Raw genomic sequence first — 19,896 nt, forward strand, 5'->3', positions numbered from 1 at the left:
ATATGCAGGAGGTGGTTTAGGTCAGGTCATCCGTAATGAGTGAGTGGCAATCTTTTCTTTACATAGTTGTCACTCATAAAACAGGCTTTGTCAGGTGGTATTCAGAAGAAGCCCCGAAGTGTACCTTATGGAGAAATAATTGCTTTTGCTAGAGACTGGTTGTTAGTTTTGTGACAGAACTAAAGCACCTGATGTGACAAGGCAATGTGGTGACTAATCGCGTGCCTTCAGGCTCATATGAAAAAGGAATAACATGGAAGTTAGCAATGTTATCTTTTATGACAGTAAGCCAGTTAATTTTTTCACTATACCCTGCAGTAGCTCTAGCTGTGTTGATCAAGTCCTGCTGAGGACCACTTGGTATAAGCTGGGAAAAAGTTATGCATACTCCCTCTTGACCATTACTTTCATGTTTATTTGCCAGATACCCTGAGGCCAAAGAATGTAAAATCCCTGAAATGTTCTCCAAAGTTTAACCTTAGTGGGAGAGAAGTGCAACAGAAGCAGACAGTCCTTGTAGTCTGCTGCTGTTGCAGACATTTCTCAGAGCCAGACTGAAGCTGAAAGTAGGGATTCCCCTTCCACATTAGCTTCCCTTTAAAGTTGGAAAAAGTATGGTGTAGAAATGTTGGGAAATTGGCATTCACTATGGCTGTCTGCATTTGTGCCACCCATTCAAAATGGTAAAGAATTAATTCTTCTTTAATTGGTTAATTGTTCACATAACCTATCTGTTCTTTTAAACATGCTTTCAGGAATTGGAAATTCGCCATAGTTCCTTCCAAGCTCTGATTTCCCAAGTTTTCCTAGAGTTTTCTGACTTCCTGCTCCTTGCTCCTGCCAGAACCTGTGTCATATCTGGGCATTATTATCATGGATCCTTCACATTTCTTAAGTTAATATCTTGCTGGAGCTAGTTGAGGCTGATAGTACTTGGTCACTCAAATCACAGAATCAATGACTCAAAGAATCCTTTACTATACAACTCTGCCTCTATAATAATTAAACAAGAATTGTATTAAAGAAAGGAGAGGAAAACAAAAGACATAAGCAGATGGGCAAATAAAATGCACAAAAACAAACTTTGTTGTGCAAACTCTCCCTCAATCCCAATAGTCTCATGTAGAAAAATGAGGAAATAGTGACTTTGTAAGATTACTGTAAAGCCAGGCCTCATGTGAGATGGCATGAATCTCAGAAAGCTCAGGACCTGGTGTTTCCTAGAGCAAAGGAGACCTAAGAGTAAAAATTGTCAATTTACAATCAAGTTGGATTCTTATGAGAAAGGAATGGTGAATCTGGAGTGGCAAAAGCAGATCTAAATCATCTAATTGGTTGAGAAAGGTGTCAATGAATCTTCTGTCTAGTGACCCCAAAAATGAGAAGCACATAGGAAAGTCTGACTTTAATGGATCTTCTAGGCTAATTCTCAGTATAAATCCATTTTCTTCAGCACTGCCTTTATCTGTGCCTTGTACATGCAGTTCAGTAAGCTCAGCATTGTATGAGAGTAAACTAGGATGCCCTTGCATATTAATCTACTCTGTGACCTGGTAATTCCTTCTCTTTTCCATCTCTTGTGGAAATATAAACATTCATAGCTGCTAACAAACCACATCTCTCAAATCTCAAAAGCAACAAGCAGTACCACATTTCATATTGACATTTCTCATAAGGTGTATCATACAAGTCATGGTACTCTTTCTTCTTACAGACACAGCTTTGAGATTCAGGTCAATTTAACTTATTTTGAAAAGTTTTTAGCTGGTACACTGAGAATGTGCAACTAGAAACAAAAATGAGTTTCAGGCTTACAGTATTTCAAACAGTGTCATGCTTTGTTGATGGGAGGAAAGAATTAACCTCATGTTTTTGGATGGTCAGAGTAGCAATACTTATTATTAAGCTCTTAAGAGATAATACCGGTCATTTGACATTCCGCATTAGTGTATAGATAAGTACATTGGGGCAGGAATGACATGTTTTAGAATTTTACCTTTTTATTCTTAAGATCACAGTACTCTTCTGGAAGATGTAAAAATAAAATGTGTATATAATCTTTCAAAGCTAGAAAGTCATTTGAATAAGAATTTGATGCGAAAGGGTAGGCAAACTGATAGTAATCTGCAATATATATATATATATATATATACAATGGAGAACTGAAGTGTTTAAAACTGGAAGACTAAGACAGACAGCTTTTAAGTATAAGAATTTATACTTATTCACTCCAGCATACTGTCACCACAATAATAAATTAGGGAACACAGAGACCCACAATTTTAAGTTACATTATATAGTGTGTTTTTTGTTTTTATAATTATAGAAAAAAAATAATTACCATTGAACTGACTTGATCTGCAGCACTTAGAATACTACTGTAAAGGAATGAAGTAATTAAGAGAGAGAATCCTGGCTTTTAGCCTAGTCTAGTGGATCAAACTGGAAGGATGGGAAAGCTGATGACAGCAGCTAAGAGACAGAAGCCTGCCTTATAGATTTAATAATAAATAAAAGTGTGATCAGTGACACTGCTTTATGCTCTACTTTAGTCATTAATTAATCAAGCTATATGCACATATGGGAGGCTGTTGAAAAAAAAAAGTGAGTTCTGCTTCAGCATGCAGATGATACAGCTTTATATCTGCATTTCCGACTCCTGATGAAGGAAGATTACATTGCTCTCTTTCTGGGGGAACTGCAGCACAAATGCAATTTGGCTGAACATCAAGATGGCATTGGGTCAGCTAGCCAGTGAAACAACTGGAGAGTAAGGCAGATACATTCTGGCATTTTTCATTGAGGACGTATCTGGTCATTGGCTGGAAGGTTGGCCTTGGCAGCTTCTTGATCATTAAGTTGCAAGTGCACCTTTTGTCATATGCTCAGAGACTAAAATTATTTCATTCTGATGTAGAACTTTCATTGACCATAAAATGAGCTCTGCGTGGACCAAATTCTAAAATCCCTCCAGGTAGTTAGTGACCAAAGCTTGTTATTTTGGTGGACTGCTTCAAACTTTTTTTTTTTCCCAAAGCATATTATGCATATGTTTCTGCTGTGAAAGACGGTATTTGTTTCCAGATTTCTTGTAATAGCCAATGGTGTAATGCCATTTTTACTCATGAAAGCCTGACCTTACTAAATCCCTTCAGTATTTACATCTGTGATCACTGAAAAATCTGAACCTATCTGGGCTGCAATTGGTGAAAAGTAAGAGATGTACAGGTTGGCATTTATAGGGAAGAAAAGCTGATATGATTATTTATTTATTTATTTATTTGCGTTAATCAAGTATTTCAGCTTTCAGGACAGATTGTGAGACTACAGTCTTCAACCAATATAAGAAGATGGGCATAGGTAAGATATTTGTACTGTGGCTACTCAAACAATTCTACCTGAATTTTATTACAGCTATATCCCTTCTATCATTTCATAATTACTGTGACTTCTTGCTTGTTTGCTGAGCTGCCAAACCCTTATCAACATGGTTGCTCTTTTACTGAAAGAATTAAAAATATCAATTCATTTTAGTCAGCAAATGGCATTGTATTAGACTTAATACACTTGTCTAAAGTGAAACTTCTATTCTTATGGCCAAACAGTGTGAGGTTTTGGCCTGAGAGATGGTAAGACTGTCATTTAGGTGTAACAAGTTGATATATGGGAAACTTGGAAGTAAGAATAAAAATTAGTTGATGATGCAGAAAATTTGAAACAGAATTGAAGCAAGAGAACTGGTCTTCAAGGACTTCAGGGAAGAGATTTCCATGACAACAGAATACTTAGGTATGCAAATTAAGAAACAAAGCATCTTTAAAAAAAAAAATCAGGAAATACACCTCTATTTTTATAGAATAAAATCCAAACAATCTAGGGGCACCTGGATTGTTTTCTCCTTTTCTATAGGAGAAATAGGGATGGTGAGCTGACAAGGTAGGGCCACTGCTGGCTAAATTCCCTTCTCAGTTCAATCAGGTACTATTCTTTTAACTGGAGAATCATAGAGGTATATATAGACAGAAATCCGTCAAGGTCTGTCATAATGCTAGGCTGTGACACAATCAAAAGCTCTAGATTTTCTTCAGCAGGTCATCTCCATGGCAGCTAAAACAAGCTCTTTAATGATGGAAATTCCACCAACCTCTTCAGAAAATTGATCTAATATTTGACTTAATCTTAGAAGTTAGAAAATTTCCCCTAAATTTTAACTACTTTTTTTGTTGCAAACTAAGTCCCTTTCTCCTATGACTCTCTGCCTCTGACCTCAGAGAACAATTGATTGCTGTCTTCCTTGTCACAGCCATTTAAGTATGAAAGCCTGTTATGTTATCATGTCCTGCAAGTTTTCAGAATATTACATAACGGAATTAATGTTTATTGTAGAGGCTCCTGGTATTATAGATTGTTATGCAATCTCTGCAATAAGTATTGTAGCCTTTCTCCCATGCTGTATTATGAATTTGGCATTATGTTCAAGAGCTTTTCTTGTTAAGGAAAGGAAAACATGTATGATTTATGATCATACAGCTCTCTGTTTCATAGACATCATATCATATAATTCACAGACTTATCAAGCTCTGCCTTGAAACATTTATTTTGCTTTTCCTCCCATTCATTTTGGAAGGCTGTTCCAGTTTGTGAATGCTTTAATGCTTAGCAACTTTTGTTTCATACACAACTTAAATGTATAGATACTAAATTGTACCATTTGTTCTGGTGTCAACAATGACCTTTAGCTGAAATAGTTTTGTGGTTTTTTTTTTTTTTTTTCCTCACTGGTTTTTACCTGCCTGATGTATTTATACAACAACTATATCCCCTCTTGGACTTACCAGGAGGAACTATTTTAAGAATCAAAATGCTTTAAAACAGTCTGAAATTTGCTAAGTTCATATTGTTAATGATTGTTTGATATTCCATAAAATGGCTTTTGAATTAGCTAGGACTCCGTATACTTTTGTTCTTAAAACCCTGTAGTCTGGCAACTCTGTGAATCTGGATTTAAAAATGGAAAATATGAAGCACTGCATTCAGTTACATTCTGTAGCTTGCTGTACAGAACACTACTGCTCTCTGATCTCCACTAGCTGAACATAAAAGCCATTATCCTTTCAGCTGTTACTCGTTTTTTTTTTTTGGTAAGAAATGATGTGTGAGGTAAATAGGAAAGGGAAAGGAAATGGAGGGAAGGGACAGGGAGGAATAGAGTGGGAGAAGGGTTTACTGGAACAGAGTGCAGAATTACCTGCTGAGAATGAAGTACAAAGAGCAATGTGAAGCCAACATACAGCTGAATGTAAAACTGCCAGAAAAAGTGTTGAGAAATCATGCTGCCATAAACTGGCTCAGTCTGGGCATTGTCCTACGCCAGGTCAGCTCTGGGGTTTTTATTGCTGTTTTTTGTTTAGGCATTTCTTTTTTCTGTCTCTTCTGAGCACAGTGCAGATTACTGTGAGCAGGTATTTCACATGAGATCTTAAAGCCCATGGTCTATTTTATATATATATATATATATATAAAAGTATAGAATTCCCTCCCCCCACCCCCAAGAACACAGGTTTGCTACAGTATAATTAGCCAATATTTTTCTTCAGCCTACACCTGTCTAATGCACTGTTTTTCAGCTGCCTGTCCTCTGAAGTTGGCTACATTTCAGCAGCAGGTGAAGCTGCTCCCGGTATGCTTTTATTTATAAAATGTTTTGTAATCTGCCAGGCTAAGAATGAGGTGCTTAAAAACCACAGTGCTGTTATTTTACATGAACTTTATGTAAATATGAAACATTATATTGACTCAGGTTTACTAATGAAATAACTTCAGTGACAGTCTAATAATGACAACAAACAATTCAATAGCAATTTAGATTAAGTGATACAGATTATGCCAAGGAAGTCTATGAGCAGCACATCAAAGCTGTGTTGAATATTACATTAGTTCTTAAAAATATAACCTTGCATTAGTTTGTAATGACTCTCTTCTAAAATATCTGCAGTGTGGCCATTACAAACCATGAATCACAGTTAAAACATAGATATAAAAACAGAAGACTCTCACAAATCAAAGGTAAAGTACCTAAATGCCACCACTCAACAACCGAGCAGCTCCAGTCACCTGCAGCAAACTGCAGTGAAGCCAACACACAGATATAACAGCAGAAAAAAATGCAACAGCTTAGCATTCCAGAGTTCTTTTTTTTTTTTTTCCATTGACAATGACTGAAGGGTGGGCCTCAAGTTCCCTGAGTTTTGTTTTAAAAGCCCCAGCAAATAAGTCAAAGCACATCTTTACAGACTTACACCTGGAGACAAAGTTTAAATTGGAGGGCTGTTAAACAATTGTTTTCTCTTCTCTTTTTGGTTACCACATACTAATTCTGACTTGTTTAATCATTTCTGGTAAATTGAATTGCTTCTGACCCCTAGAGAACTTATTACAAAATGCTAAAACAAAAAAATAAGGTTTCAAGGAAAAATAAGAATTTAAAGGAAAGTAAGTTCTCACCCTTTCCTCTCACCTTTTCAGTAACCAGGTAGAATAATAACAGCTATTTTTTTTGTCAAGTTCCAGGACAGGACTTCATTGTTCCTCAATGTTTCCTGTGCAAGGGTAGAGATACACACTGCACTTATGAAGTGTCATGGTTGAGGTTTAATAAGCACAAAAATCAAAACATGCAAGATTAAAGATTGCTTTTTCTGAAAGCACTGATGCTTCCTGAAAGAGTGGATGCTAACAAGAAATATAAATATAAATATAAATTTTTTAAATATATAAATATAAAATAAATATATAAATATAAATATATAAAATTTTTAAATATAAAAGCTTCCCTGTTTCAGGGACGTGTAACTTGTTTATAGTGATACCTTTTCTATTCCTACAATCTCATTTTGCACTTTGGACAAGTATATCCCCCCTGTGCTGGGTTGGCCCCAGCTGGCAGCTAAGCCCCCAAACACCTGCTTGCTCACCCCTCTTCCCTACCTCCACAGGGGAGAAAATGGCAAGAACAAGAGGATGAAAACTTGTGGGTTGAAGTAAAGACAGGAAAATCATTCAGCAGTTACTGTAATGGGCAAAACAGACTCAGGGAGATACCTTAATTTATTGACAATCAACAAAAATATTTAATTACTTGATTTGGGTATTCAGAAACAAACAAACAACAACAACAAAAACTCTGTTTAAATAGTAGAGGAAAGCACATTTTGTCTCCCTTTTCTAGGGTCAAATTCACCCCAGACACTTTTTTTCCCTTGATTTTACTACAGGTTACTTTCCACTGAATGGATAATGGGCAGGGCAATACTGGGGTCTGAGTATAGTGGTTTCTCTCTGCTGCTCCTTGTTTCTCACATTTTTTTCTATAATTTCTTCATTGTTATGGATTTCCTCTGCTGGAGGATTTTCTCCTTGGGCTGCATTTCCATTTCCATGGATTTTCTCCTTGGGCTGCAGTACTTCAGGGGGCTACTTGTTCTGGTGTGTGTCCTCCATGAGCCTCAGTCCCTTCAGCAGTGTAGTGAACTGGCAGCCCCTGAATTTCCCCTGAGATCAGCCCTGCAACTCCCTATCAAAACCTTGCCAGCAACACACAGCGCACATCCTAAGTCAGGGTGCCAGATGACTCTCAAAGGTGTAGGCAACATCTTAGATAGATTATTTATATCATAGACACTTGTAATTGAGTACGGCCAAATTACAGGTAGTGTTTTCTGATTTAGAACGCACGTGTGTGTGTGTGTGTATATATATATATATTTTTTTTTTTTTTTCCCCTAGGATGCATTCTTATGCAATATAAGCTAAAAATAGATAAAAACTTCTCAGAGCAAAAATATTCTTAGTACTCTATTGTAGCATAAAGAGCAGTCTTTCTCATGTCTGAATAAAAACTAGCAAAATGGAATTTTATTACTTTTTGGAGGAGGAAGAGTATTTATCCTAGAAGTAAGTGGCAAACTGATTTAGTTGTTTTTGTTTTTTATTTTTGTATTTTTAATCTTTTTGAAAAATATCATAAGTGACATGCACTATAAGCTGAACGACAAATTGACAACTTCTGAGAGTCAAGAAAGGGCCCCACCTGGAGGGCCATTCTCCAGCAGAGGAAGCACTACAAAAATAAATGGCTTCTCAGGAGGCCATCAGCACGTGGATGCACTGAATCATTTGGGGTTATATTGGTTCTATTCAACTGCTTAATTATAAATTATTCAGATCCTTAGTGCAAATACAATTTGGGTTGCTGAACTAACTGTGTTAGCCCTTTGCAGATGTCCCAAGACCAGTGGGGGAGTAGAAGAGGCTGAAAGGACTGAATCTTTGGATATTCCAATACACTTTCAGAGCCTAAGCCTTTTCTCATCTACACAAATAAGTAGGAAAAAATCAGGTCCTGTCTAATAGGAACATATTACCACTGGAAATAACGATGAATAATCTTGATTCATCTAAGATTATTTGATTAATTTTCTCTTTTGGATGAAAATGACTCCTTGATCCTTAGTCTAGCTTCATGATTTAATGATTAATTCTACGTATTATATATTTTAAACAGCTGTGGAAATCTGAGCTTGATTTGGACATTGGAATCATAGTCTTGTTAAGTCTTTCCAATTAGTTTACATTTGAGGCTAACAAAAAGATGCTGATTCAGCTTCTAATTAAAAAAATCAAGTGGAAATTGCATCAAAGATTTCAAAAAGAAGAAATTAAAATTTTATCATAGGTGACTGGAAGAAATCTTAATATATATGTGTACACTTAAATATATGAGCAAAGTATTACTGGCATTTAGCTCTGAAATAAGTATTTGAAATAAATTGGGAAGAAAGGAAGAAATTATACATTTTGAAAAGCAGAAACTAGAACTAGAATGAAACTCTATATTCATAGAAATGTAATTATATGTTGAAATGTAATTATATAGCAAGGATGAAATCACAGTTGATGTCAATTTTTACAGAATGTTATACAGAGCAGATATATGGTCTTGACATGCTAATTGGAGAAAACTGAATCAGGTTTGGTAAATGATAAAGAATTTGCCCCTTAAAGAAAATTTGGAAAAAACAAAAACAAACACATTGAGGTGTATATATATATATATATTTACATACATATAGTATCAAAATTACACATATTTAATCTTTATATTTTGGAATTGTTGCCAACCTTTGTCATAATTCAGATTTAGTTAAAATTAAACCAGATGCTCAGTGGTTGAAAATCTGCGTGGTTCTATTATTGTTATAGCTTATGAAGTCAGAAAAATATATTCATTTATATTGACTGAGGTTTTGCCCTGTTATATTTAACTAGACTTTCATTTTTAGTACTGTACCCCTACTTTGTAAGTAAGTAGTAAATATGCTGCTGTTTGGATTTCAATGGCAGTAGTGGTGAAACAAGAAAACTGGTATTTAGAAGGTGAAAGAACAGCCAAGAACTGGAAAAGTTCAAAAGGAAGTTTGGGAAAATCTATGGCTTCTTCCAACAAAAGTCTTTATATCATGAGAGAACAAAAAGGAAAAAAATAGGCAAAGGAAAATGATCAAATTTTAAGCAAGGCTTATCAAGAAGAACAGAAGATGAAGAGCAGGTGGGTGGAAACAGAGAGCAAGTAGAAAAATAAAGGAGATGAGCTTGGGAGAAGCATGTAGATTGATGGAGACCATTGAGTTTATTTGGGTCACTTTCTTTTTTCTTTGCCTTCAGACACAATTGATCATAAAGGTTACACACACTGCCTTCTCTGTACAAACTCGGTAGATGCTGTAGTGCTCACATTGTGTGCTGTGCTGCATACCTGTAATTCTTTCTAAGACACAAGACAAATATCTATCTTACCTGGCAACTGCAAGGGTGTTTTTGATGTACTACTTCCATTCTTTCCCTAGCTCACTCTGTTATGACCAGCTGCTCCTGTATATTTATATTGTTTTCATAACTCACAGAGTTTTGATACAATGTTGGGGTACAGCAACGTGAGCAAAAGGAGTTGACAGCCATAAATCAGAATTGCTTCACTCTGCATGTATGTATGACACCAAGGGTTCTTGCAAAGTTGTGATGAATTAGAGTTATTGGTAGGTTACTTTCTCAATAGTGAGCCAGCTCAAATCTTGATAATGAAACCAAATCCTGGTCTCTCTTCTCACTCCTTTGAATTTCTCTCATGAAGGGGAGCCATATCCTGGCTACCTGAGGATTCTCCTTATAGAATGAAAATCTTTTGATGGTGTTTAGCAAATACAGTACTCTGAATCCTGACTCTTCACAGTCTTTCCTAAACCTGCAGCAATGTGTGTATTTTTATCAGAAAAGATCACTTGGCAGAAGCTACTCAACACTGAGTTGTTCTTGGCTAATGTTATATATAGCTCTCTGTCTGCCCAGTCATTCCACCATTTTGGAGTGAAAACAGACATAAGTTTGTCCTATGGAATAGAAGAAGGTAGGAGTCTTTTCATAAATCATTTCTTGGCAGCATGGTGTAGCAAATACATCTTTATCCTTCAGCTGATAAGAATCTGATTAGTAGAGTTCTGGTTCAAGAAACAATATGAAATCAGACAGCAAAATAATATTTAAGGTTTTAGGTAGCAAGTCTGTAAACTTTATTTGCCTTGAAAAAATCATTATGATGGTTGAGGAATGTACACACAAAATGAATAGCTGGGATTTCCAAAACAAAGCATTATTCATGTAAGAATAAAAGTAGTAGTAAAGAAGATTAAAATGTTAACCGTATAGAAATGAACTGGAAGAGCTGCCATAGTTGGAAGCATTTTCTAATGATCATGGAAGGTCGTTATAAATTAGAGGCACTATTAAATGCCATTTCCCTTTTACTTTAAGTGCAATGGCCAAATCTTTCCAGGGAAAGATTTGGGACCTTAATTTAGTGGAATTGCCTGAATTTCTCCTAGAGCTGTTCAAAGTGCCAAACGAGCCACTTCTGTCAGGTGTTACTTCTATGCTCCATACGCTGCCTCCTACATTTCATATCCTATGGCACAACCGATCGTAATTTGGCCAAATACAGCATTTAGTAAACAAGGAAAGGATTTGACGCGCTACGGGTTTGTTCTTTCAGCTCTGAGCTAGTGGCCCCCAGGGAGCTTTTCCACCAAGCACCCGTGGGCAGCAGCAACGCTGTGATCCCCCCAGACCCTGCTAACCCCTCAGAGGCAGGTGCTCATGGAGCGCAACTCGGATGAGCTCCATTATTTGAGGGCTCGGTGCCGCCAGTGCCCGGGGCACCGAGGCGGGGCGGGACAGGTGCTGCAGGAACCACCTGTGTGAAGCCGCAGGGCGGCGGGCACGGCCCTGCCCGGCCCTCGCGGGCTCTCCCTCGGGGCTTTCCCCGCTGCCAGGCCCGCCCTGCTCGGGCTGCGGGCGCCGCCTCCCACCCCGCGGAGCCCGGGCAGGGCAGGGAGCCACGCTCCGGCTCCCCTGCCCGGCGGGCACCGCACCGGGACAGGTCCCCCCCGGGGCCGCTCCACAGCCCCACGCCGTGGCCCGCCCCGTGCCGCGCCGCCGCGGGTGGCGGGGGAGGCGCCGCCACCGCCGAGGCGGGGCCCCGATCCCGCTCCCGATCCTGATCCCGATCCCGCTCCGCTCCGCCGCCCCCTGGCCCCGCTCCGCCCCGCTCCGGCTCCCGCGGCCCCGCCGCGGCTCCCAGCATGAACGTGAGGAGGGTGGAGAGCATCTCGGCGCAGCTGGAGGAGGCCAGCTCCACAGGCGGTAGGACGGGAGCAGCATGGGGGCGCGAGGATTTTTTTTTTTTTTTAATTTATTTTTTTTATTTTTTTTATTTTTTAATTTTTATTTTTTATTTTTCCCATCGTAGTTATTTTGGGGTTTCTTCCCCAGCCCTCACAGCTTTCAGCAGCAAGTCTCGCAACTTGGCGTGGGGCTGGGAGGGGGGAGCTGCCTGCTTGCATGGGGGTGTCTTGGAAAAATGTGTGTGTGCCTACGGGGACGGTGAGCAAATGCTTCGTGCCTGGGATCTGGGGCTGGGAAACGGTCAGCGCTTCGCAAAGCCCGCCGTAAGGTGCCTGCTGTGACCCAACTGGTACTTTTGCCTTCGCTGAAATGATCTGGGGCTGGGTACGAACCTCTCGTCCTCTCTGGTGCTAACTCCCAGGAGGTAATTTTGGTCAGTTCCACTCACACCTCCCTGCTTTGGTCTCCTTGCATAACTACCTGATGGAGACCAGCTCGTTCTAAGCCAAAGGATACCTGCTGCCTCTTCCTTCTCTGTACTGCAATTTGAGGTCTGCACTCACTTGAGGGCGGTTACAAAATAACTTGTGCCTTAGGGAGGAGAACAGCATGCTTTGTGGTCCCTCACTGCCAGGGTGCTGGAGTTTTCTCCCAGTATGTGTAGGAAACAGGTTTATTTAGAAATGAAGCTGTGTGGGTGTGATGTGTGTAACATGCTGTTGCTGAGGAAGGTGTGCTGTTCAAGGTAAGGTGGTAAAGCAGAGGAAGGTTGGAGAGTTAGCTGAAAAACTTTGCAAAATAGCCAGTCAAAAATAGGGGAAAGTTGCTCTCTAAAAAGAAAAGATGGGAAAATGTTTCATATTTGCTTCTGTGTTGCTGGATTTCTCATAAACTGTGCAATGCCAGTGTAGATCAACAGTCTTGTCGTGAAGTTTTTGAAAGGTGCAGTGGAGTCCCACTCTTTGCTGTTTTCTGATGTTTCAAAGTAGTCTTTCTGCTTGCCAGTGGAGGCTCAGAGCCACGTGCCCTCTGTTGGATTACACTCGGTTTTCTCTCTTAGTGTCCCAGCTTTTCTCATTTGTTAGGGATTGTAGCCTTTTATGCAGGATACTAGATCACTTTCTTTGGGGATAGGGAACTTCTGCAAGTGTGTATGCAGTTAATTTTAGGTTATCGGCTCAACTGTTAGAATGGCTTTGCATTTCTTTAAAGGTTCAGAAAAATACACTATGGTTATTCCAGCAAGGGGCTCAGCTATCGAAGTGATGTTGTGATACTTCTCCCTGCTTTTCAGATCTCAGCCCCAGAGTTACAATTCAGATGTTTTCCTCTACATACCACTGTCAGCCTTACAGCTATTTTCTGTTAGATAGCAGAAAGTCAGTCTCTTTTCCCTTAACACATACAACATCACTGTCAAACACCAGGCAGGCTCTTAGCTACACCTGTACAACCACCCAGCAGGACTGTTCAGGGAAAACACAGCTCAGGTGCATTCAGATGCAGTGGATTTGCACAGGCATAATTTGGTATATGGGCTGTTACTGTAGGTGTTAAAGAATAAAGAAAGTTTGCAACTTAATGTTTCATCTTACAGGTATGGTTAGCAGTAATGGGAAAGAAAACATAATGTAAATTAGGAAATTATTATCTGAAACCATGCTATACAAATGATGTGATATATCAAGGTGCTGTTTTTATAGAAAATGTTTTCTGTTGAGCTGTATAGTATGCACGTGTTTCATTTTGGTTCTCTTGATATGTATGTCTTGTCATTTTTAGAAATTAAGGAAGGATTTAATTCATATTAAGCTTTTAATGGTCAAAGCTAAGATACACTTTTGCACTGTTTTAAAGTAAGAAAACAAAATCTAACTGAAACATGAGTTACTGTAGGAAAAGCATCTCTCAGAAATAAGTTATCTTTATTTTTTCCACTTCTGGCATAATAAAAATGACAGAGCTAAAAGCAAATACCCCCTTTTCTTAGAGTGACATACCTGAGATCACCCCTCAACTTATATCTCATCACTAGCTTGATTTTTGTTAAAGTCAGTGTCCAGCTTCACTGCTCTGGGCTTCCTCTTTATATGACAGAGCACACACATGTTCATAGTCTCAAAATTTTGTTCCTTTTTGATCTGAACTTCTCTTTTCACCCTTTTCTTGTCTATTTTTTTCCCTTCCAGGGCCATCAGCATTTTGGAATGCATTTGTTGGTTATTTAATAAGGAGTATTCAGTAGATTTATTATCACTATTTCTCTTCAAATACAAGCAATATTTAAAATGTTACTTATTTTTTAAATGGTAATGTCTGCAGTAGAATTATTGTAGGGGTTTGATGGTAGGGCATGAGGCTTAGTAAATGAAACCACCAGAAAGAAGTGCAGTTGTTCTATCATTTCATTTTTTGAAATAAAGCCCAAGCAATATACAAGCAGCTGAAGTTATAAAAATTATTAGCAACAAAGGAACCACTTTGTACCTTTAAATGAGTAATGATGCCCTTTGGCCACTCTTCCCCTTACATTTACTGTATTGCAACTTGGAGGACATCTTTTACATTCAAGCTAGCGTCGGCTGCAGCACCACTGGGAGTTGTTGAGTAGCAAAATGCTTCCTCTCTGAAATACTCAGCCTTTGTAAAGATGAACTGTTTCATCCCTCTGCCCCATGAAACAGTCTTTATCAATGTCTTATCTGTGGGGAAGTTGTGTTTGTACTACGGATAGCCAAAACTTGTATGCTACTGGGTAAAGGCAATGAAGGGTCTTGGGAAAACCAGAAGAGCAGAGGGAGATTATTAGAAAAAGTTTACATGGCTACCTGCATGAGTAAGTTTAACCAAAAGGTGTCCTGCGGGTTGAATGTCTAGGTGTGGGGTAGACTAATATGAATGAGGCACTTTGTATGCACTGCTTGCTTTACAGTATCATAAATTCAAAATGGGAATTGTGCTGACCAGTATGCCCTTCCTCGTTCAAACAATAGAAATCTTGACAAAAGCTGTGAAGTAAATTTATGACAAGTTTTGAAGCTTTCTCTGTGGCTAGACAGGGCAATATCAAATTCTGTATGCCAGAAAAGAGGCTGTCATTTCTACGCTATGTGCAGAAGACAGAACAACTAGTACTATTGAAAGGTGTTTATCCAACTTGAAGTTTTCTTAGTTTGGTATTCGCTGCCATACCTCTGAGAGATCCTTGCACGATAGCGTTCACTTTTGATTTTAATGAATGGTTTGCTCTCGTTGCTTGAGGCATTCTTAGAAGACAAAGGAAGCCGTAACAGAAGGACAAGAAACTACACAAGGGAAAAGTTAAATATAACAATTTAGGAGAAGCAATGGCAAGAAAAATGACGAAAGTGAGGAAAAAATGCACTGGAAGACAATGACAAGAAAAAAGGTGGGAGGGAGGGAATAAAAAGCAGTTTCTTATACCACTTCAGGTACAACCGATATTAAAGAAAAGTGTACCCTATTGAGTGGCATGGGAATAATGAGGTGTATACTGGACCAAGTCCTTCATAGCCAAGTTGGGATTCACCCAACATGATTAAAAGCAGATGGTGACTTTCCAGGCAACTTCCACTAATAAATGTATCAGAGCTTTGGGTTGTCTAGGAGTTCCATCCACAGGGAGTGCTGTCAGTCAGGAGTCAAGTGTCACTTTGGCCACTAATGATCAGCTGTCCCTTAACACTCTTTGTGTCATCTTCGATACAATAGATCTTCTGTCTGTTTTACCTGGTGCACTTGTATCCAGTGGATCTTGTCTGTGCCTGAGCCCTCTGTAACACAGATATGTTCTCTTTATAGGAGCTACAGTCAGAAATGCTGCTTCCAAGTTCCATGTGGTTCTGTGAAATTGGCAAATATGCAAGGGAAGGAATAAATTAAATGGACTCCTGATCTAATACAGGAGGTATCTTTACAAATATAGTATAAAAATGTGTATATAAAATATAAAAATGTATTCTGCTCCTTCAGGATGGAGGAAATAACTGAAATTTTGAGAGACCTAAATGCAGTGTAAGCCTCTGTACAAAATTTGGTCTTTGCCTCCATCTCCAGTTCCTGCATTCAGTGAGCACATGAAGCAGTGATTATATGCAAAATTCTCGTATTGAGAGCCATAACTGATATGAATGCCAAAAATGCCTTGGCCTTCCACCAGTACCAATTTTATAGGTTTTGCAGAAAATATACTTTCCATTATTCTGTGTGTTTCAAAGTTACTAACCACGATAGGAGAGTTGATACAAATAACCAAATGTCTGGACAAGTTTCAGGTATATAGAGTTTAGAGAACTGACTCCAGGTGTTTTTAGACTTTATGAAATATATAGAGGCAGATGCAGGGTCTAGCAGTTAATGTAGCCGTTAGAGAAGTAGATGGCTTGTGTCATGGAAAGCTTTCACTGTGTATCAGATATGCACTTAGGACTCATGCTTTGGGTTGGAGCTGAATATTTGATCTGCGCACTGTTCAGCTGTAATCTATCCCATCTCAGCCATCCTGTTTGCCATTGTGATTTATTCAGAATCTTTGGCACTTGAAAAAGAAAGTATCTAAAAATACCACAATGCCTGATTGCTTCACTGTTTCATAGATATCTGCATTCTTGCCAGCCAGCCCTACTATCCTTCTCCCCCAAATTCTGCTTGTCGTTTCTTGCAAGTGTACAGAGCACTGAAATAGTCTGTATGGGAAACCTTGCTTGCCAAATGAATCCTGGTCATTTATTGTCTGCTATTAGCAGAGGCCATTACTCCTATTTGAGATGAGAGAGAAAATATTGGCATGAGGTTGTGCACCGGGCCAGGAGCCAAATCCTTTTTTTTTTTTCCCCAGTAGTTGTAGTCAATACAGTCTGAATCAAGTGGTGTGTGCTAATAAATAAAATCCTTTAATTAATAGGTTTGGGCCTATTCTGGGAAGTAAGGGTCACAGGTATAAAGACCTTCTTTCTTGTGAGTGTGTCATGGCAGCACAGCTGGAGATAGTACTGATGAAGTTAATGGGCTTGTTTGGATATTGTATCTCTGGTTTGGCTTGGACTATAATGTGTTGTTGTCTCAAAACTGAAGGGACAAAAGGCTGACATAAGTGTTAAAATTTTGATAGTAGTTGTCTATTCAGAATCCTGTTTTCCATGATCTTTGCTTGCTATTGCTTGGCTGGCTAGGCAGCATTTGGCCCAGGTTTCTCACTGGTTACACCAGGCACAATGTGGAAGAGAAGTGAAAGCATACGTAATGTGTGTGTGTGTGTGTGTATGTATATATTTGTCTGTTGAACTATGGAAGGCAGAGAGTCAAATTATTTTGTGATGTTCTTAATTATTATTTTGTAATTGTATTGCAGGAGACTTGTGTCATGGGCTCATATAGCTGATTTTTTTCCCCATTCTCACTCTCTCCAGGGCAGATGAGTTTGGTGTTACTGCCTTCATGCATGTGGCAGAGGAGGTAGGGCTCCAGCCTTGCTGCTATGATTCTGAAAGGTCCGTAAAAAAATAAATTGGCAGCAGTTTAAAATATGTGGTTGGATTGAAAAATATTGCAAATCCATTCACCTCTAAGAATAAACCCAAACACAGAATAAAAGCTGTATATCTGAACACATACTGTGTTTTATTTCTGGCAGACTAGCAGAGACTTAATATGGTATTAAAAGGAGCTAGCTTTCTGTCAGAAGTCTGAAATAAATATAGCGTTACTTTTCTTTTGTATTCTTTCTCACCTATAAAACAACTTAAAAACATACAACAGGGAATCACAGCTATAAACTGTACCTCTAAAGGAATTTATGCTGCAGTGACACAGACAGTGGAATGAAAGTCGTAGATGCTTGTGTGTCCACTGGAGAAATGAACTACAGGTGCAGGGCATGATAATAGGGAATTTTTAACTATAAATGTCTTGACCTGTTAAGAACAATGCTTCACAATTCAATGTTTGGATTTTATTACAGGAGAAAATATTTCTATTTGTAGGCCAGGTATTTTCACCAAAGAAAATGTAAACACAGAAGCTTCCCTGAGCACCACGAAGGGTCTAGCACTCTCTAGCCCGCTACATCAGCATGCCACAAAATGACTAAGTGGTGACAGCATAGAAATGGTTAGACAAAATTAAAGGCTCTAAACGTCCTAAGACATAGACTGCAAGGTGGTTGCTTTATTTCATCCTGTCAGTAGGAAAGTGTTTGCTATTTTAATGATAGGAAAAAAGGGCCATTTTACTGATACATTGTCTTGTTCTTTCAATTTTCAGTTGTCTTTCCAGCAGAGATTTTTTATGAATGTTACTTTAGTCATGAGGTCTTAGTGCAACAAATCTTTTTCTTATTTTTGAATTAGTTTGCTTTTGCTTATAATCCAGAAGAAACATTTAGGATTTATTAGAATTTTAAGCAATAGCCATAAAACATTATGATGGCTCTGATTTGTCACAGTATGGTGTGCTGTTTTTGTTCTTTTAAAGTCATTTATTCTTGCCCGAAGTGAAAACAACCAGAAGAGCATGTCAGCACAGTAACACATTTGCGTCTCCTTACTATACCTATATATCCTTTGATACCAGTGGGAATAATTGCAGTGAATAAGGATTTGGGCCCTAATGTTTGTGCAAATCAGGAGAACACTAAACCTGGAACTGAAACACAGATCAAGATTACATGATTGCACGTAAAGGAAGGAAACAGCTGTGCTGGAAATACTTAGTGGTAATTAAAAGCTTTATAGCTCTAGTATATCCTGAAATAAAGTCAAATGACCAAAACCTCTTACTGAATCACTTGTCTACGTGCTTAACAGTAAACTGAACAGCATGTCTAAGCACCCTTTCGTTAGCTCTCTAGTCTCTTAATGACACAATAGCTGGGGGGCTTCCCTAATTTGTACTACCTGGCTAATGCTGCCAAAAGGTGCATTCGCTGTCTGGGCATCACAGTAATATGTTGCATTCAGGCTACTTTTCCTTGCTGTATAAAAGGACTACAGTAGGAAACATTGAAGCTAATGATGCTCATGCTGTGCTAGTTGAGGACAGCTTGGGTCAGATCCCTAAATTGTTTCTTGCAAGAAATTTGACTTTCTGTATGTTCTCACAGAAATGGTTCTGGTAATCTGTACCAATTGATTTCCAAATCCTTGAATGGTTTTATTAAATAGAGCAGAAGCAATATGATTCAGATGAAATCATTGAGTCACTGCAGACGTGGATGCTGCAATATTGACAAATATCCCTGGGTATAGATTTTATTTTTTTTATTTTGTTGTTTGTGCACCAAAACATAGTCTTTAATTACTTTAAAAAGTAATTTAAAAAGTTGCAGTATAACATTATGTCATCTTCTTTGCTCGTATTGCCTCTATAGTTTTTTGCTTTGAGTTTTAGTTCCAGGTAATGCTTTTTAACAAAGAAATTATCCTGTATCCTACCACTTAGAAATTCAGTTTGGTGTAATCAGTATTGAAGAACCCAAGGAAAAATTTATAAAATTAAAGTAATTCTGAATTTTAGAGTTAAATATAGTTATTTGACTTTCTTAGAATTTTTAACAATATTACAACATATGTTACAATAAAAACATATTGGAAGGTGACATTGTGCCAAACAAGAGCTAAACGTAATACAACAAAAAGAACTGCACTAAATGGAGAACATCCTAAATGCATGCAGGAAGTTAGAATGGAGGAAAGATGCAGGTGTTTTCATTTTTTTTTTTGAATGTGACATTTGCCTCATGCAATTAAAATTGTGACCTTCTGAAAGTTGCACTGTCAAATACAAGTGTCGCTGCAACTGAACAAGAAGATTTTGAATATTATAGTATGTAGAAGAGTCTGTAAATAGGCTAAGTAGCATAATTTAACAAAGTATGATCACAGTTTCCAAATAACTGAACTAGTTCTTTTGGTGTGAGCACTACTGCTCATGGTCTCAAAGAACATCCTAGAAAGGACTGACTTTTTTTTGAGGTGGTTTGTTTCAGAGCATGTCAAGGTATGTTATACCAACCCTTTTGGGCTGGAAGCATCAGGATGGGTCGGGTTGAGCCCCTGCATGTAGAGCCTGAGTACCACAGACGGATGCGCTGTGCATGTGCTGCACATGTGGGCACAAGGGATAGTGACAGGCTGGGCTGTG

The 19,896-nt window shown here is 38.5% G+C and overlaps 1 protein-coding gene across 2 annotated transcripts in view; it reads left to right on the plus strand.

Annotated features, from left to right (window-relative positions):
• Positions 1 to 11,693: 11,693 nt before the first annotated feature.
• KCNIP4 (potassium voltage-gated channel interacting protein 4) overlaps positions 11,694 to 19,896 on the plus strand; it is a gene marked incomplete at its 5' end in the record, with an annotated part of 454,322 nt that continues 446,119 nt past the window's right edge. For both annotated transcript variants that reach the window (XM_082760014.1, XM_082760013.1), the window contains one exon: positions 11,694 to 11,754. In XM_082760014.1, the coding sequence (XP_082616140.1) occupies positions 11,694 to 11,754 (61 nt within the window). The remainder of the gene's footprint in view (positions 11,755 to 19,896) is intronic.

Source organism: Aythya marila (assembly GCF_965140915.1).
Source record: "Aythya marila genome assembly, chromosome: 4".
NCBI classification, from domain to species: Eukaryota; Metazoa; Chordata; class Aves; order Anseriformes; family Anatidae; genus Aythya; species Aythya marila.